The sequence below is a fragment of the Liolophura sinensis genome, chromosome 7, assembly GCF_032854445.1.
Source record: "Liolophura sinensis isolate JHLJ2023 chromosome 7, CUHK_Ljap_v2, whole genome shotgun sequence".
NCBI classification, from domain to species: Eukaryota; Metazoa; Mollusca; class Polyplacophora; order Chitonida; family Chitonidae; genus Liolophura; species Liolophura sinensis.
The window spans coordinates 58,226,892-58,247,768 of NC_088301.1; the positions used below are offsets into that span (position 1 = coordinate 58,226,892).

Genomic DNA, 20,877 nt, shown 5'->3' on the forward strand with positions numbered 1-20,877 from the left:
GTCAAGTGACAATTACTAAACATATTTCAATCGTTGCCCATAGTCGTGCAAAACAGAACATACATTTGGACCGTTAACATATTAAATGCTCAGCCAAAGCTGCGTTAAGTCATAATCATTCATCCATTCATAAAATGTTCGTCATAAAATTAGTTAACAATGCAACGAATCTACACGTTAAAGGTGGAGTAAACATAAAAATGACAAAGTTCAGATGAAAAAGTGCGAAAAGTTATTCCTAAATGTCGTCTTCAATACTTTTTTCCAATTTTTCCTTAAGGAGAAAAAACACACTAGAAAATAATTTTTGTATGGTGGGTATTTGGGACCACCTTTTGGTATTTGTCGTCTTATTTAATAATGTCAAAAATGAGGATACAACACAGGTTTAATAAATATTTTTGCACTAAAATTTGTTCTTTTCAGCTAACAAATGAATTAAACCTCAGTTTGGATCACATTTATATTTTTAATATGTTCATAAATATTATCATAATTTAGGTTAAATGTATATGTTTCGATACAAACAACACATTTATGTTCAAATAAATTTATTAGACAAGTATCACATCCTTATTTAGAACATTATTATGCAACAACGATAAATACCAAAAATTGGTCCCAAATACCAACCATACAAAAATATTTTCAAATACCCTTTTCTCTTGAAAAAAAATCCAAAAAGATATTAAAGATCGTATTTGCAAATAAGTTTTGACGCTTTTTCATCTGATTTTGGCATCATTTTTATGTTTTCTTCTCCTTTAAATGTGAATCAATAGTTTGATTTCAGTCATTAGTCTTGTGGGTACAAACATTAGAACTGTGAACTCCATTGTAATGCCTGGCGGCTCGGATGTCTGATACTTCGACCAGTTTGACAAAGAGAAACTTGTCTATCCTGTTCAGCCTGTACGTTTCAATCCTTGAATTCTCTTACAGTTGTCTAACATTAAGGACAGGCAACACTATGTGAACTAATACAAGTGAGTCACATGACGAACTTGAAGTCTCGTTGGCAGAAACGTCATAGACTGCGAAACGGTCCAGAGGGATAGGCTGGCGATACACCGTATACTTGGATCCATCATTCACTGTACAGCTACTTTTGGTTGATGATTCAGTGGAGGTCTGTTTCTAAAATAAAGATGAATAATTTTAATTATCTAATAATCTTGTAAAAATGTCCACAATTATGCTTACATGTACTCTTGAAATACTGAAAAATACATCGGTAGAAAATGTCACACACTTAAAAAACAGATTTAGTTTCTTGTCCACTAGAGTTATCTCCCTTAGATCTATAGGCGCCATGACTACCACTAAGTATCGCCATTGCTTCAAAGCTACAATTCGAGTCTTGAACATTCTCTTCAAGCTTTAAAATTTGCTAAAAGATTTCAACGGGCAATGCAGTTCTTGCCATACCTTTTTTAAAGGTCTTTTTATACGAGCCAAGAGCAGAATATCATCAAAAAGGAAAAGGTACATTTCCGCTGTCTTTGTCGTCTCTGGAATCAAAACGTTCCTTTCAGTCATTTCGAGCATCTATACATAAGTATAGCATGGTATTGGTTGACCACTGTGGTTATCAGTACATACATTGAGGTAGGGACGACAACGTTTCTCTATCGCTTGAAAACGATGTTGGTGTCTTTATTGAAGAGTCGTGCTAATAAATCAAGGTCTTCTTTAGTGTACTTCATCACCAACTTCTAAATGCTCAGTAATTTCTAAAACTTTTTGCTTACAAATACGACTTGAGTAACATAATATCAACCTTTTTTCTCTTGTGTCTCTTTTTCTTGTTTGATGTTTATTTTCTGTTTAAGCTAAGACGGCGAGATCTCCTTGTATAATTACATTAAAAGAAAAGACAATATATAATCTCACTTGTTTCGAGAGAGGGGTGGAAATAGATCTAGTGCTCTATAAATCAATTTGTGCCCAGGAATTCTTATAAATCCGTGAGATGCGCCATGTCAGAGAATCCAGAAGCATGACATGGTGTCATTGTTACCCTACGTTTATTACCTTATATTGCAAAAAGCGTAACCTCAAAAAGTAAAAATGTGCCTCCACTGGTTATAGAATTAACTCTCGTCTGATCAACGAAAATTGGCAGCGCTTATGATTTTCACCATGTGCTACCTTCAGATTACTTTCAACTGCGATATCTCCGTTATACATCACAAAAAACAGAAAGATACGTTTTTTAGACTTTTGGCGGGATATTTTTGCGATCCATATGTACATTTTGTCTAGAGCTGACTTTTCTTTCAACTGTACACAATATATCTGTTGATGTCATAATCACACAGCCTTTTCAACAAATCGACCTCAGTAAAGTTCGTGTTTTTATCACAGCTATCACTTACCGAGCAAGGTCACAGGGCCCTCATATAGGAGTCTTCTTTTAGGGCTCGCCAAAAGCCTCTCACATGGCTGCTTTGACACCAGGGGTCGTAGAAACTACATAGAGAAGCATTTTCACATATCATTACAATATCAGTATCTCTAAGAAACGTACAACTATGTAATCTACACAATACGTGAAGAGTAAGTTTATTGGTTGTGGATCAGTTCTAGTTAGTACCGCATTCAAAATTAAAAGCAAGCTACAGGAAGAAGCTTTATACACAATCATGTAAATATGAGAAAAGTGTAACAGGGAGACTTTGTAGCTGATTCAAGTTATAATGTGTGAGGACACCACAAGACGCAGTAGCATGCAATAATATCTATGGGGTAAGATGTCAAGCACAAAAACCAAACAAAAGAGATAACTAAATACGTCAGACTATACTCCTTGCAGCGCATGCGTCGCTCTCTACCTTTCGTATTACATCACTGCCACCAACTGCACATTTTTTACAGAAATCTTGAACAACGCCAATATCACTGGGCTCACAGTGATGAGGCAGGAAGTTATGTCAGAAAACTGAAACAATACGTCTCAACGTTTGTCTCAAATAATACTTCATTCACATGCATTCTCTTTATCTAGCGTATGTACAACATTATTCTAACCAATACCTAAAACAATTTTATTGATGAATCCTGATCAAATAGATCCGCGGGAGGAGACGAGTGATGAGGCTAAGCCTAAACAGGCCACAGACTCCCATTAATTCCGTGGCAACAAATATTCCGTGGCCAGTAAGCTTTGGTGCAAACCTGGCCCAGCCTGTGAGAAAGAAGCCATAAAAATCTTGACATAGGCTGACCGTCAAAATTTCTATGCCGGTAGCTGGGAGGGGTACCTTGCAACGCCAAGGGCATTTCACTCGCACCCTCATCAAGAACCTTTTCCCTTGTGTCCTCTTGTCCAGAATTTCACACTCATACCTGCCCAAAGCTTAGACAATTTCCATCATTTTGATTCCAAGCATGCACCTGTACACCAAAAATGGCAGACTGGCAGCGAAAAAAGACTGTACAAAAAATACACAGTATTACATTCGTAAACGGAGAAGCGGAAGTTGTAATGGGGTACTGCATCCAACAAAGTTACGTGCGTCTCACAGGCTCCAATGGTCAAGCTTGTCTATTGGTGGCAGACATGTAAAGCGACAGGTAGAGAGTGACGCTTGCGCTGTAAGAAATATGGCGTCAGACCAGAGGAAACGCGAGACAAATACTTTCAGTGCCATTTAAATGCGGAGAAAATACCAAGCAAAGCATTTTAGGATGGTTCACAACTTATCAACATCGATAACGTTTCCATATAGTCATAAACGACGATGACCCCTTAATCAAAATGTAGAGACCCACCAATTACACAAATCCAAATGCGGAATCTTTGTATCCCACACCAATGTACACAATACATTCATTATGTAAAAAACTTATGGAATACACTTGAGAGAAGATGTCAAGGAGATAGTCACAGGTCTTTCTTTATTGTATTCCTTCAAGTACACATTTTGGCTATCAGACATTCATGTGCTTAACTATAACTATCGACACTTAGTCCAGAGCTTATTAGTTTATGACAGTATTAAGGCCACATGTGTTAATGTCTCCATTTTCCTCTTACATTTAACGCCATTATGCAATAAGTAAACTTGTAATATGTTAAGTTAATCAGGTAAAACATTCGCTTATCTTGATTCCAGCCCAGTATGCTACCAATCTTTTGTTTATTACCCCTGCCTAATTACTTATATCAATATTTTTTATTCAATTACGATAGCGGTTTAGGGTTTGTACCCGGGAAAACCAATGCGTTAACTCAGCCATAGTCCATTGGAGTTATTCCACCACAAGGATACAATCTTAGGAACAGAGTATACTGAACAAAAGGTTACTTAGGGTAATTAAATCTTAGCAAATCGGAGCGGAGCTCGCCTCAGGACACCATTATAGATTGGCCACAGATTCATTCTCCACTTCTCCTGCTTCACTGAGCGGGGTTGGATAGTCAGTGTGTATTCCTCGCAGACGTGATGATCAGACGTAATGACCAGACGCGCTGATTAGATTGTAATTATACACACATCAAAAGAATGGCAGCTCGCCTGAGAACACATGCAAATGCCGGGACAAATCTAACCGTAAAACGGGAACTGCTTTTGTAACTGGTTGTTTTTTAGTGCCATGTACGTCCGAGCATGGCCCTGTCTCCTTATCGGTTGAAAGCCTTTCGTTCAGAATCTTAAGACTGATACTGGTAAGAGTCTTGTCAAACTTTTGTCATACATATTAAGACGTATTTGACTATCGTGTCACTTTCACAGATGTAATAACATTGCTGTAACAAGACAAATGTCATGTCGCAGCAAAACGTGGTCGGAAAACTAAATGCGATAAATAAAATTATGCGTACAATTAGTTTCGGGTTATCCACAACAAAATAGTACTATCTGAATACAGAGCATTGTGTTGTATTTGCAAAAGCAAATATCTGTAAAATGTACATTAATCTGAATAAAATGGACCGGTGATTGTAAACGTGTTCCACAACTTATGCCTCCCTGCGATTTTTCAACACGTTTTGAAGTTCAGAGACAAGAGTCATTACGTGTTATGTCATTTAGTGCTAACTCATACCTCTGGGATATAGCCCCGTGGGTCCAGTTCTGTTACGCTAGGCCACACCAAGTTCTGCTGAATCTCTTGCACCCTCTCCAAATTCCTCACCCACTTTAACTTATCTTCTAGATTTCCTGCAAGAAAAGAGCACGTTTAATAGTCAATAGTCAAATACAAATAGAATAAACATGTACCAAAGATAAAAAAAATGTATCTTCAAGAAGAAGTTGCCCTTGACTAATGTTTTAATGACAAACAAGCGTTGGCAACCTGGGCCCGTTGTTTAAATCTACATTTCTTTGACTGGCTAAAGCTTTTTGTATTTTTGCAACCTTTCAAGCCTGATATAAAGTCGCGTTGCTAAAACTAGAATATTCGAAGTTCAAACATCCGCCGCAGTTTAATGCACAAATCCCACACTATGTCGACTCAGAGTCGTTGAAAAAATCCTTGGATCCGAATCCAGATCCAGATCACGACGACTTAGTGCCAGGTCCAAGTCTAAGTTATGCATAAATTTCATCATAATCCGTCCGTAACATTTTCCATAACATGCGGTTAGAGTACCTAACAATACACCACTGTAAAGCAACACTTACTAGATAGACGTAGGCAGCATAACGGAAGAGCAATGTGATTTAAATCTAGTTCACCCATGTAATCATGCAATTGATTCTGCCTTTAACGCGAGTACAGCTTGGTTGGCTCCTTTGATATTGTTGAAATAATTATGCTATTCTGAATATTATCATTCCGGTTCCGTAGAAGGAACAATTGTGTTAAACATTAAGACATATGCTGACAGATCTGGTTTGAATCAATGAAAATGCTACTTAGACATTTTACAGCAAAATTCTTTACAAAATATAATATAAACAGGCTATATTTTCTGTATAATTCGGTAGTTGGCATTTGGAACCGTAAAACCCATGCACTTAGCAAGCTACGGACATCTTACGTAGAGATTTCTCCACAGTCTGGATGGATTCTGATAGTTGCCTCTTCTCTTCTGGATCCTTGGTATAGTTTCGAATATTGGAAAGTATCAATGGCAGCTTCGTACACCGTTGAACAGGGGCTACCAACAGGTCCGTTATCTGAAGTCTTTTGCATCTTGCGTCTTGTTCGCACCACTAGAAATTACACAAATAATAAAAAGCTTCATTTGAAGACCTATCAAAAAATATTTGCATTTAAAGAATATCATTTAAATACAAGAAGCCTGTTCAAATGTTAATGTCAAAATTAATAAATATCAGCCGCATTTAGTCACATGTATGAACACTTATTAATATTATGTACCGTCACAATAATACATGTGTATAACTAAACATGTATATCATGCATCATATGTACCTTAATAAAGTCAGCAAAGTCGTCGTTCTTTAACAACCTTTCCAAGTAGCCCAAAGCGTTGACATAATTCAAGCAATAAGAATGAAAAACACCCGCGTCACGTGACAAAGCTGAAAACTGAGTTGATAACAAGCGTTAGAAGCCACCGAATATGATTTTTGTTCCGTCCAAATGTTGTCGAAATATTTCTGCTTTAAGACAATAAGCAGCCAATTTGCATGAGGCACTCGTCACACTGACGGCCACTGATTACATTTGTGGTATACTTCCAGGAGAGTAACATGCTCAGTGCATGTATAGTATGTGACAAACTCTTTATGGGCAACCAGTCTTAACAAGGGTTGATTCATTCAAATATTTATTTATTTCAAGCTGCACTCCAGAATATTTCACTTATTCGACGGTGGCGAGCATTATGGTGGGAAGAAACAGCAAAGATTGAGGAAAGACTTCTGGGATATGTAACAACTCATTATACATGTACAGTCAGTGAAAGTGGAATAAAACAGCACATATAGTCATTGCAAAGAGATGTATAACGGTTAAACTTACACGGTGAAAAGTTTTTATAAGTATCTTGGTCCTTCCAAACTCTGTTGGGCGGTAGCTCAGGTCTTTCAGGATAACTGAGATAAAATCCTTACAGAATGTGTAGCTCACCTGTCAATATGAAACATAAAGTTGTATATGTCATTTGCATTTTTGAAACGACTAATCTTGTTTACGCGTTTTACGATCGATCATTGACACCGGCCTAGACGTGTGGTAGGCAAAACAGTGCAAATACAACTCGGTGTGTGACACACCAAAAAATTAAACTGTTACTTTTAACAGAAGTTTGTTACCTGAGCCTTGCTAGAATGTATTCTGTTATTATAACATAATACTATCTCATAGACAACATATCCTGCTGGTCTAACAGAATCTTTATGTTGAATCAATAGAATACGTGTTATATTTAACAGAATAGTTTGTTGCAATAGCAGAATACATTCTAGTATCATTCAGACAACAGACTTCTGTTAAAATAAATTTTTTAGTGTAGTATACACAGTACTGTAACTTCCCCACATGGGCTAGCTTGAAAAAGAATTTCTGTTATATTATCAGGTTTTCTTATCTTGCATACACCCAATGCCAAACCCTCAAGTGCATATAATCTTTTTCAAATGCCATCACTTTGCACACGTCAAACATCGTTAATTCACCATTCTGGCAAATACATTTGGTGAAGGGTGCGATTTCCTACTCAAAAATGGAGCATTAATATACATATTAACATTTTCTATGCATTTATCCGTCGTCCTCCGATAGAATTTGCTTAATTTTCCACAAACTTGTGTAACCTTTCCGTACGTAGTTTCCTTAAAACCTTCAAATACCTTTTATATAGAAACGATATAGCAAAATGGTAAACTTGAACAAAAATACATTTTTAGACGTGCGTGTAGTGAAAACCTACATGATGTAGACTAATGTGACACATACATAGCATAACTCATCCAGGTTAGAAAACAGTTCTGCCGGCTCCGCGTACATCAAGAATCCATCCACTTGTAGCTTCTTCAGAGGTTCCAAGAAGCACTAAGTAGACCAGAAAACAAACAGGAAGTGAAACCAGGGAAGTGTGCCAGGAGCAGTGTTGAATTATAATGGCACCAGCAAACTCAGGAAATCAAGTGTCCCATGATGTACATCATTTAGTTGACATGCACACTTAAGTTTTTTTTGTTGTTGTTATAGATGTTACTGTCGTCATTAGAAGTGAATATTTAATAATAACAAAATCTAAAGACAAGATATATATAAATATACATTTATTTATATATTCGTTATTCGTTATCCAGTACGACGTTAAACCCAAGCATTCAATCATTTATTCTTCCAATCATACAACTTATAATTTTAAGTGAATGAATATCTAGTGGAAACAATATGCAGCATTCCTGTGGCAATAGATACCTACATGCTTCAAAACCATGAGGTGGTCGATGAGAAAGACACATTCGCTTTTAAACAGCTCCCATACCGCCTCTCGGCGCTTTCCTTCTGGTTCCTGCAGATTGGTAACCTCCCTCTTTATGTCTGGGTCGGTTATCAAGTCTGACCAGTGAGCATTCTGAGAGATTCAAAACAGATGGCCTTTAGATTATACGTGCACTGTCTGGGGGGGGAAGCCGAAATGTTAACCACATGCCTGTTTGGTCGAATTAATTGCTGTATAAAACCTGCATATGATACGTGCCGTTATAATATGGTTTAGGCAAAAGAACTTGAAAATAATAACTACTGTAAGTTAGGATAGATGGTGTTTTCTGTACGTTAAACGATTTCAAACCCTATTAAAATGCAGTATCAAAGTTCAACATACATGTATTTAGCTCACATATATTTCGGTGGGAATGATTTTAGTGTAAGATGTATTTCGAGATTTCGAGGCTTTGTTAAACATGAGAACTGAGGAAGATATCAGTGTCCTGCCACAGACGTCATCACCAGAAAACATGGATGTAAATAACGACAATTCATAAAATTATATTAAGTTTTAATATCATGGAACGGCTCATCCAGCTACATGCATAAGATCAGTTTTTCAGGATACCACTTTCAAATACAAATAGCTATAAATGTCACATTCAGTGACGGGTCAAAAGTACTTTCTGATCTATGGAAACAAAGTGGATTTTCCACACAATGACGTCATAGAAGCGATCACTCTCGCATGTATGACAAACTAATTGCATTTCTTGAAACTCTAAATGATAATTACCTTATACCGAGTTAAATGGGCGTCCTTGAACTCGGACCTATTTATCTGTGAAAGAGCATCAGAGAGCTGAGAAAGAGATTCTTTACTCCGTGATTTCATCTGAAAAAAAAGTAAACCACCATTTGGTTGCCACATCGAATTACAATACTTATTTTATAACAAAGACTCGTCACACCGAGAAGCGGATACTCGATAAATAATCCTACTGACAGCTTCACTTAATTTGATAGATTAGGGATACATTTGTAATTAAACACCTATAACGATGACAGAAGTGGATACCTGACAATCTCTGGCAACATCTCCTCGAATGCCATAAGGGTGTATGTCAGTCCTTGTATACGCAGAACAGACCGAATGGATTGTACATGTGTACGATGTGCTGTGTAACCCGTAGGCGTGACGATGTCATCCAAGATACTGTCCCCGATAATGCTATTGCCACAGTGACAGTCTATATAAAGACATTGCTGAGCTAAAGGAGGTTTGGGTGTAAACAAGATGTCTTAGGCTTAACATCGTGGTCTCATACAATCGATTTGTGCACAGAGATGATCATTATGTCCCCATAGACAGCGTACGTCTGACTAGATACATCTTCCACGTTGCTTTGGCATGTCGTTCTGATACAATGTCTGACACTGGTAGAGAGTATATCACCATTAATTGGATGGATTTTTTCAACATAGGTATAGGGATACATATCACAGTTTGTATAACAACAGCTTAGTCGTAATACCACGCTTGAAAGGCGTCACGTGTATGAATGACAACATACAACTGGGAAGCACCAACAGTTCCACAACTAGCGGTCAGATATGAGTTTATCTGACGTACTAAAAATAAACGCTACAATGGTAATTGTAATGGTGCTTACCAGTTTGAGCAGGGAAAATGTTTGTCTAGGTTTCTTTGAATCTGAAAAAGAAAAAGGATTTGACAATTGTTTACGTTATATATATTATAGTTCATGTTCCACGGCTTACCACTGACTGACACTTGACTAACAGATGAAGTATATCTTCATCGCAAAACAGAACGCAAATAGCATTATGCACTCAGTCAGCATGAAAACACACGTAAATGAAAATCTGTTTGATCAGCAGGACAAAAATCTATCACTTGTCGAGTTTGTTTATTGGAAAACTAATAACTAAACAAACATGTATGTGTGATTAATGTCTCCCAGCCATGAGCAGAATGGATCGCCATTTCCGAAGACTTACCATCTGTAGGTGTGGTGCTCGTAGATGAGGACTGGCGGAGAGCAGCAAAGTCCGCTATGGTGTGTTGACGGACTAGAGGCTTTCTGGTGGGCTTCTGCAACAGGCAGTCTCTGGAATTCACTTCGAGAGGGAGGTCCAGAGAGCTTCTTCGTCTCCCTTCGCGGTGTGCCATCACACTGGGAGAGAAGACAAGGTTTACAATTACATCAAGTACTACATTTGCTGTAGGACAAATAACAGTCACTCTGTAGCTAGTCTTGATACATTTTCAAGAGCCTACGCATTTTTCCGACGGACGGAATAGCAAAAGATGCTCGCACCGCAATGCTATTGGTGTGGAAGCACCCAAATGGATAGCTTCATTAAGGCAGGACACCTAGCCATCACCATCCACCCCAGATGCTAACAAGCGTTCACTGGGTCTTCCCGGGGCATGTTGTTTAACGGCAGCGCTTAGTTGAAGCACGTTAAATCTCACAGCTTCGGGCGACGGGCGGCAGGGTTAATAAAAAGATAGGGGAGGCGGGTAATGGAAAGGTCACTGAGATTCAGGTGTAAGCCCGTATCCTAGCCTGATGGCAGAACCTCCACACACGACCACATGATAATGACGTTTATATGATCTTGAGAAGTAACACTGCCACTTGTCTTATCTACACAGGCTTTTCATACGTGTCCTGTTTATAACAATAGGAGACTCGCCATTAAAAATGGCATCAAAGAAATGACGCGATCCGTGGATTACTATTAACTTCTTTGCAAAAACAACTGAGGGTAATTGCCGGCAGTTAGATTCTAGGATGCGCATATTTAACCAATGAATAAGTGTGTCGATTTAGTTAGTGGGGTTAGCCACATAAAACTCTGGGATGAAGGAATCGATACATTACTTGCTGATCATTTCTGCCCATGGATTTTTCCAGACTTGGATTGATACCATATATGTTCTCGCACATAACACGTTGCCTTCTATGTTTATACGAACCACCATTCTAAAACCATTAGGCTGCCTCAGGGAGGTCTCAGCATAAACAAATTAATATATTACAACTTCCACTTAGCACCATATTACTTAGCGCCCGAATTTCACCGTTTTCCAAGATACATCCCTAATTTATAATTGACTTCCGACATAAGCACGAATATATACATCTCCCAATATTCTGCCTTGCGTCTGCCAACGCCTATCTGTCAACACGTGTCTGGCAATGAAGTAAGCAAACCACGTGAATCACTGAGAGAGTATGGAAATATGAACATCACCTGTTGTGTTCCAGATCTTCCCATAATATCTCCGGCTCTGGGGACAGGCTCTCCGGCGAGCAGTCTCCAACATGCTGGAAAAGCAAGACAGACAGGCCCCCGTGGATATTCTCGACAAGCAGAACTCCCTCTTCCATTGAAACAAGGCAAAAATGTTCCCTCTTATACAATGATTATTGATATTTTTCCAGTTACAGCTGTTAGTTTCAATTCCGATAATAATGAAAAAACATTCGTTTGTCTTTTTGCAAAATGTATTGTCAATTTCCTTAATTTTCAAAAGTGTGGAATTACATAATCTAATGGTCTAATCTTAAAAGCTGTTATATTATTTAAAGACTTCAAATCTATTTGCTTGATTGGCGCTTGACTAGGATGACGTTGTTCACGCCTATGAGTGAGCGAAACGGCAAAAAGTTGGACGGGCTACGCCGCTTGCGAAGCTATACACTTTACTGCTGATGTAATGCCGCAGCCGCTTGGAGAACTGCAGAATTGCGAGGACTGGATTCGAACATCTATTTATTACGATAGAGTTGTCTTAACTAAGCCTTAGAGTTGTTTGAACTGAGCCTTTGAGGAATAATCACTGAACGAAAAGACAACTCTAGACCTGTAGATATGCACTGATGAAGTTTTCTACATATACACCAACGTATATCCTCACCTCTTTTTATTTTTGTGATGTTGCATAAATATTATACACTGAGAAAATCGAAAGCGCCCTTATCTTGTTATTTAACCTATCAGGAGATAATAATTTCTACAACCCGAGAACGCAGATATCCTCCCTCTCGTCCCGTGAACCGTGTTTTTTCCTTTTAGCCTTATGTACGTAGAGTACGAGTAGTACATAATGACGAGACATCGTGTTTCTGGTTTCTCTCACAAGGCTGATCCACGACCAGATTAAAGGTTTATTTATAGAGTAAACAAGGACATCAGGAGAAATAACTTTCGAAATAACAACCGCTTTATCATTTATTGCCTTTATCTATTGCCCACACAGTATCTTATACAAAACCTGCATTGATCACATTTGATGATTAAGACGTGCGATGGTCCCAAACGTAAACCTGGCTGGACGAATATTTTACAACCACCATGATGTCTTTCTTAAAGGACACTTTAAGAAACGTTTCATATGGTACTTAAAGATGCTTTGAATATTCGCTCCAAGAGCTATACAAATATATTTTCCCCCATTACATTTGTTTCATCATTTCGCAGCATTTGGACAGGGCCGGACCAGAATTGCAATAACCAAAGTCAAGTGTAGACAACTAACTACTATAGATAAAGCTCTTGTTTAGGACGAGTTTGAGCCTTGTGCCACATCTTGAAAACTAGTCTTATATTACATGTTAGCGACTGATCGGCACACCAGACACAAATGCCCAATACAAAAATCTTATCACACTGATCCATTCACACAAGCAGAAATGTTCCCAATTAAATCATGCACAATTCCGCATTTAACGTAAGGTCACATCCTTAGCTTTTTCTCATTAGAAAAACACCCTTTACGGAGCTATTGAACAGAGCCAAACGTGGACATACATCCACGTTGAAGCTGCACACAGTATGTGACGGAGTAAACGTTTCAAAGGGAAAGCATTAGCATTTAGACAGGGAACGATCAACAGGGATCAGTTCCAGATTGGAACCAGCTTAAAGGAAAGCCCGTCTCATTAAAATTTGATGTCAGAGTGTGAGAAGTTTGATATCTATCATTGACATACAGTAAATCTTTCAATTATCTGTGAATATCGATCAGCTTCAGGTGGAAAAGTTTTCACCACGTGGCTACCTTCAATGATTATACCGGATAGTTCATGGTGGAGAACCAAGTGCACCTCAGACTACTAAAGTGAGTGATTACAGTTTGGTTAAAGGGAACTTCAGGTGACTCGTGTTTGTACACAATAAAACAATTGCTTTACTGCTCCATATGAAATGGGGCTGAAAAGTGGGTGTTGAAAAGTGCAATTTAAAAAGCACACATGGTCTTAAAAAGTATTTGTTAAAAGGTACGAGAAGGTATTAAAGGTAGGTGTTAAAAATTGCAGTCCATTTTGTGATGAAGCACTAACATTCTTCATGAATAGTGGTCAGTTACTGGTGCTATTGTTAAATATGTACATGTATGTGATGAACAAGTGATTACAAAATAAAGATCGACACCCTTCGCGACCATCAAACGGCTTCTATTTTAATATTATACCTTGATGAATTTTTGTTGAATTGAGTTCAGCTTCAAAAATAAGGATTATGGCAAATTGAATCAAATGCCCATGTCAGGTATATTTTAAGTAGGTAAGGACATAACGTGAAAATCAGAACCAGAGGTTTTATATTATATTGTATTCCTGCATACACCAGGATTCTTCTGGTGGATTAAGCATTCCCAAAGCCTGGTTTCTTTGCGTTGTTCTATATTTTTTACCTAATTCTACTTAAAGCATGGCGTTAGGGGCGAGTATATTGCAAATATTTATCCTTTATATGAACAGTTAGATTAAAACCTTAAATGATGTGAACTGATAAGATGCTGTATTTCACCGGTTACGTGCGACCATATGCCATCTCTCACACTTTCGTCGCTGCTGATTTTATTCTCTATTCTGTATTTTATCGTATGTAAACGTCAATCTGAAAGACATCCGTTGAGTGATACACCACAGGATCAACTAGAAGACTTGTCAGTAGAAGCTGACATGTTATTAGACCTGGAAACACAATCGAGGGGTAATTATGTGTGACGATTGGGGTTCCTCTCTTGTTCCTTTTCCCTGTAGTCCAAGAAATATTACTTACACCGCCCTGATCACCTGAAAGTTGCAATCCTACCGTTCTTGTCTACGAAGGGTAGTTATCTTATCAAGAACAGCAGGCATAGTTAAATAAACGTGTGTGACTCCTTTCACTGGCAATTGTATTCTTAACAGTACAGTTCAAGATTCATAAATAACTAGATGTTTATACATCCTAAAGCCCTCATAGGATGAAATCAGTCGTAGATAGACACAATGTCGAACTTTAGCGGATTCGTTGGAAGGACGATATTCTTGCTTGGACTGAAAACATCCAAATGCTAACTTTTGCCATACGCCTTATTCATGCAGTTTCAGCGTAGTTTATCCTGAAGCTGGAGCACGTTACCAGTGAAGTAACCGGGGAAACCCTAGGATGGACCTGCCCTGGACATAAGCCGTTTTACCCCGAGACGAGTCACGTATAGCCTGGTGGAAATAACCTTCCTTAGGAATGGATCAAGGGCTTGATATATAAGACAACCTTAACCAACATTTTAGTAGAATCGACTGCGCATGTAGGGACCACAACTGCTAGTAATTCTCGTAAGCATCTCTATCCCTGGAAATCGTTGTCTATACCGAATACATGTAGTTCAGATGAAATGAAGGTACAGCTTCAAAGCACTCTTACAAAAACAGTCAAGAGCTATGAATATTATATTAATAAATTTAAAAGAAGTTCTACGCAGTGATACATAAATTTCCTATTAGTTACTTGGTGATGTTGAACTTATTCCTTGTAGCCACAAAAAGAACACAAACTGTAAGAAGCTGACGTCTCGGGCAGCTTATGCAGTGCTACCTTTTGAGCACTCTCCAAACAAGTACCTATTTATCACGGTGGCATCGGTCGCGATGAATAATGTAAGGTTGATGGAGAGTCATGCAAATTCAGCTGATAAACGAGTTATCATTCTTGTCCTTTGGATTATTGATAAAAATATTTATGACGTTTTATTGTAAATGAATTCGATTCTCCTTCTAAAACTTATTTACGACGCAAGGCAATCATTTCGTCGTCAGCGCGGTAGAATAAGGCTAACAAAATTTCCAAGTCCGAAAGGAGCAATCAGTCACCAGAGCGTCTAAGAATCCTGTGTACTTTTTCTCCAAACACAAATCCAGCACAGCCATATTGATCATTTATGAAGTGACGTTTGTAACGATCAAAGCAGGTGTGTGTCAGTCAAACCTGGCGAGATTAAAACCTACGCTCATATTTATCTGTCGCTGACCATATGAAGGACAAGAGCACGGTTGTCCGAAGAAACCACGCCATAAATATCACACGGTTGACTTGGTCCTCTAACGATCCATCAGGAACTAAGAACAAACACAACAAACTACTGCCTAAAAGACAGCCATGACACGCAAGATCAACTGCTTTTTTTAACACTTTTAAAACAGGATTTTTTTTATTATATATAGATATTGAGGTATAGTGAATGCGACGTCTTTGCTTTTATTAATGTAAACTAAGGGCTTAACTACGAGCTCTAATATGGGGTGGAAAATATAATCAAGGAAACTAATTGAACAGAGTTAAACTAAATCTTCTGAATTATGTTTGCTAGTGGGATTAGGTTGCCAATATTGCAAAAATGTAGTTTTATGTAAGCACGAATACCGCCATGTTAAAAAGTGTAGGCCATAATTATAACCAGCGGTAAAGGGCAATTCACACTGCATGGGATGTCAATATATTGTCTTAATGACGTAACTAAACCAAATTATTGTAGTACAGTGGTAAAAATACATTATATATATAATTATTTCCTTATGAGGAGGGAAGGAGTTATAGGGGGAAGGCGATACATGCAGATTTTAGTTGTTAGCTTCACATATCCACACGATTCCTAGATGCAAAATCCTAGATTTTCGACACTTTCTAGTCCACATCCGATCTGTTATCATGTGTAACCATCTTAAACCGTTTGTGATGGACGAAGTTCGACAGCTAGCACGATCAGCACACGGTATATGGTAAGCCCTACTCAACTAAAATAACAAAATATCGTCAGAGTTGAAGAGACTCCTACTGAAGGCTCACCGAGGTGGCTGCCCCGGTGTCAATTTGTACAGAAGTGTGACTGTTACGTGAGGTTATTTTTTCCGTTCCCGATGAAATGTTATCTGTTCGACGATATCAGGCTAGCCGTGTGGTATTTTTGTTAAAATCGATATTTGTGCCAATTAGTTAGAGAAAATGATATGATCAATTTTCTTCTAAGTAATGCTTTCTTTCTTAACTTGAGTTGCACTTCCTCGCCGTTTCTAGAGATATCCCTGAGCTTGACCATTTCTTTATCTGCTGGGGAATATTTACGGATACATGTTTGTTGTATGACGAAGGAACTGCTCCAACTTTAGATAGAAAAACAAATATCTCCATCGAACCCCAGATCATTTTCCAAACAACGTTCCAACAAGTGCCAGAATTAAAATGTACTTCAATTAGATTTTCAATAACACATATATGTACGAATTCAAGGATTGTTATTCTTCTTATTTCCATTGAAGATAACATTCTTCAAAACAAAAAAAAGCTTCAAAACATTACTCTTATAGCTATTAAACTAACGTTAAGTAAACGGCTTATGTTTGTTCTTTACATTCAATCCATTATATCTTTCTTTGCCATCTATATTTATGGTGAACGAATCGGTATTATTCCGTTTGTTCATGAAATGGAATGTGAATATCCAGTTGCATGGATTGAAACGTGCTAACAGTTATGGCTATATCTTATTGCTGCAAACTAATTGCCACACCATTGTTTGAATAAAAACATCTGAAGATTATGGGACATCGAAATCAGGCTAAACTGATTCTTGTAAGATACCACAAATTTAAAATACACACTAAACAGTTGACAGTTAGGTATGTGGTTAAGTTTTATTAAGCGAATGGCAGTTAGTAATATCCCATCGATTTGCGTAAAGCGCTCTTATCGTGACCAGTATGGTCACATTTCCATTCCTTCCGCAAATGGATTTATCTATATGTGTACAGCACATGTATATGTGGGACAGCATGTAGGCCTATAAATGATTTGACGAAATCATGGACATATTAATGTCGTGGGGATGTTGGCTTTCCTGCAAGAACGATCAACACATGGCAAAAAAGACAAACAGACCGCCTTCAACAGGCCATCAGGCTATACACCATATAAGTGCCAAATGTCTTCCAGGCCCGCTTTCTATCTGGGATTTTATTACGTTTAGTCTTTATTGTATTCTCGTCATTATGGCATACAGACGGTCTGACTCTCCTGCCACTAAATATTCCTAGAGATCTGCCACTGGGAGATTTCTGTCTGGGATATCTGAGATTTCCATTCAAACCCGCTGTAGTAATCCCTTTTCACCAAGCGTCTCAACAAAAAAGCAGTACATTGAAACAAACATATTTCAACGAAAGATCTCCGACCGCTTTGTACCTTTAACTACACTCCCCAATTTACAAAACTGATAATGTATTTAATTTGCATTTAGATAATGGCGTTACTTAACTGGAGCCACCCCGTCTCACATATGCAAAGTTCCGTATGAAACCTTACAAGGAATGGGTATACACTTTGCCATTCGCTGACGAATGTGTAAATACTTATATCCATGGCAGTGCTTTACAATGAGTCTCATAATCTAATACTGTAATTTAGTTGGAGACCCAGGAGATTGTTGGATGTGACGATATGAGCAGAGTGGCAAAAGCACGAAGAACCTTAGGGAATACGGCAGTCATAACACCAGTTACTTTCCCCGATATCGCAATTAAACAGTGTCAGTCTGAACTTCAGAACTGAATACACTTGACCGGTTCGTTAGCCTCAGTGCGCCTATTGTGTTACCCTGCTACCGAGTCAGTTCAAATCAAAGACTGTGTTTATTCCGTACAGCTCATTACTCACCAACCTTTGTCTCATCAATGGCGTATCGCCGTCCTCTTCTTGGAAACGGAGGCGATGGTTCAAACTCACTGTCATCAGATACACTGCTCAAACTCCCCAAGCTCGTTCTTTTGACAGGCTAACAAAAAATATGCCAAGGTTTGAACAAGAATGTGGAAATTACACATTAACGTAAATGAAATATATTCTGTGTATTAGAACGAAATCTAACGTTGATAAAAAAACCAACACTTCAGGAAAACAGCATGAAAAGTGTGAGGTAACATAAACAGTTATTTAACATGAAGTAATAAAGTCACAGTAAAATAATTTAGAGCCAGATTATTACTACAAGTCAAATAATGATGGCTTTCAGAAATGAATTTCAAATGTCAAATTGGCATGAAATAAAAAAATTACACCGCTGAAATGACAGATCCGCCCAAGTAAGACCTTACCTTGAGTAATGGCTGAAGGGAGATTGAGTCCAAAGAAAATCCCCGTGACAGAACTCGCTTCTTGCACAAGCCACGTGGCGATTCCGAGTACATTTGTATCGGTAATCTAACGTCTTGTTGAAGGTGGTCAGACACCATTAAGGCGATTTGGGTCGGTTCAGAACCAGAGGTTACAATCACAGTGTCGCGCTTTGAATGTGCTGCTGATGGGTCTGTTGTCTTCTGGGACACTTCGGGGTTTCACAGGCAACATTATATTGATTCAGGTAAGGATATTCCCCGGGGACAAAGCCATGTGGCTTCGCTTCCTCTAGCGCCGTTTGTTCTCTAATGATATTTCCTAAATTGTTGTTGTCTTCTTTAGAGGCCTGATAGATACCTCCAGTTACAGTGTTCCTTTAACGGAAGCACATGCTTGTGTGAAAAACGAACAAATGAAAGTAGTCCTCCTCAGTACAGTAGGAACCGCCTGATCGGCCCAGCACTCGTGTTGACGAATTTGACAGCAGGGCGTTCCTGAACAGCGCTTGTCAATCAAAAACCATTGATCCCTATGAATTTTCTGGCACCAAGAGAAACAGCGCTTGGTGGGCATGCCCGAATAACTGGTCCACACACAGTCATCTGTCCGCGTAAAACTTGTGGCGATGGAGGAGCTGAAGTGATCGGGGTAAAGGATTGCTGTACCCTTTCACTGGAACCATCGATCAAACAGGGTCGAATTATCAGTCAGACCACAGGCTGAAGCTCCCATTAAATTAGGTTGACATCATAACTTCACTGTTTAATTGATCGGCTCTCGCGATGCCTCAGTCACGTGGTACAGATACAATTACAGAAATTACACACGATTTGGATCCATTGTATCAAAAAATGAACAATTGGCACACAATAAGCGCTGGCATGCGATTATTCCAGAACCGACGAATAATCTGACGTTTATTCAGACTGATATTTCCTGGTGTAGATATGTCTATATCACAGCGGCACAAATTTATCACTTAACGCATGGAGATAACGAAGTTATATCCTTACTCCAATCTTTTAAGAGTAATATCCTCGCGCCATGTACTTACTGCATAGTGCTGGCAACGGTAGGCTCACATTGTAAACTTAGCAGTGTTGATAAGAACCATGCACAATCCCTCCAATTTTGCAGCTAATTTTGACTGACTCCAAGGCATGGTAGTATCACTGACTGTAAAGGGAGAACATGTTAAAACACTTTTCCTGGGCATAAAATAGGCGATAACCGGTAATGCCATCTGTCCACGTCCTGGTTTCTCCTTGCTGGCTGGGCAGGTCACGTCCGCGTAAGAAGTCAAAGGGGTAACAGTTTATGGTCAAGTAAACAGAAAGAATGGCTTTACACAGACCATTAAGTTACTACTGACGTAACACAATGCAGCTGTGTACACTGCCTGAGATGAATAAATTCGAAATCTTCCAGAATGAAAGGCTTTTCCAGTAAGACATATCATAGTCTCACAATTAAAAATTAAAACTTTCGAATCTTGACGTAAGATAATAAATATATATACACATCTATAGATTTCATGAATGATTTCCAAGTTACACAAGCTCGGTTTAACCACAAAGCCTCCAAAGTGAAGTCAACGGGAAAATTAAACAGTTATAGATATTAGAGTTGCTTCTCTTAGGTTTTTGATTCTGCTCCCTTCTAATGAGGGCAATCATTAAGTTACTATACCCACTAACATTAGCATTATCACATACAAAGACATCCTCGAGCAAAATCAGCACGTCACATATTCGACATACACTAAGAAACGTTATCCCCATGAGAATGACGAGCTAGTGTCTTTGGGAGCAACTAATTATCTCCACGAATTCCTTTTATAAAGTTCATGTTTTCTCCTATTAAGAGCGGTGCGTTAGGTTCGCTTACAGAAGACGGTCTCCGAACAGCTTATGACGATAAACTAACGAGACAATAATGCCGTCTGGCTGAAGAGTAAAGCTGTGGCACGGCGCCGAATGCATAACGGTTACATCCAACGTGTAAACGGGTCCAAGCATCGATTTGAAATACGTACATATA

General features: G+C 38.5%; 1 protein-coding gene across 1 annotated transcript in view; it reads right to left on the reverse strand.

Annotated features, from left to right (window-relative positions):
* LOC135471073 (pleckstrin homology domain-containing family G member 7-like) overlaps window positions 1–18,953 on the reverse strand; it is a 19,976-nt gene extending 1,023 nt beyond the window's left edge. Inside the window, exons 1-15 of the mRNA XM_064750120.1 lie at window positions 18,816–18,953; window positions 18,383–18,496; window positions 11,650–11,723; window positions 10,387–10,562; window positions 10,038–10,078; window positions 9,161–9,259; window positions 8,357–8,509; window positions 7,879–7,974; window positions 6,943–7,050; window positions 6,391–6,507; window positions 5,993–6,167; window positions 5,053–5,168; window positions 2,379–2,472; window positions 1,429–1,511; window positions 985–1,137 (exon numbers count right to left, since the gene is read on the reverse strand). Coding sequence (XP_064606190.1) covers window positions 985–1,137; window positions 1,429–1,511; window positions 2,379–2,472; window positions 5,053–5,168; window positions 5,993–6,167; window positions 6,391–6,507; window positions 6,943–7,050; window positions 7,879–7,974; window positions 8,357–8,509; window positions 9,161–9,259; window positions 10,038–10,078; window positions 10,387–10,562; window positions 11,650–11,723; window positions 18,383–18,496; window positions 18,816–18,953 — 1,737 coding nt within the window. The remainder of the gene's footprint in view (window positions 1–984; window positions 1,138–1,428; window positions 1,512–2,378; window positions 2,473–5,052; window positions 5,169–5,992; window positions 6,168–6,390; window positions 6,508–6,942; window positions 7,051–7,878; window positions 7,975–8,356; window positions 8,510–9,160; window positions 9,260–10,037; window positions 10,079–10,386; window positions 10,563–11,649; window positions 11,724–18,382; window positions 18,497–18,815) is intronic.
* Between the last annotated feature and the right edge of the window lie 1,924 nt (window positions 18,954–20,877).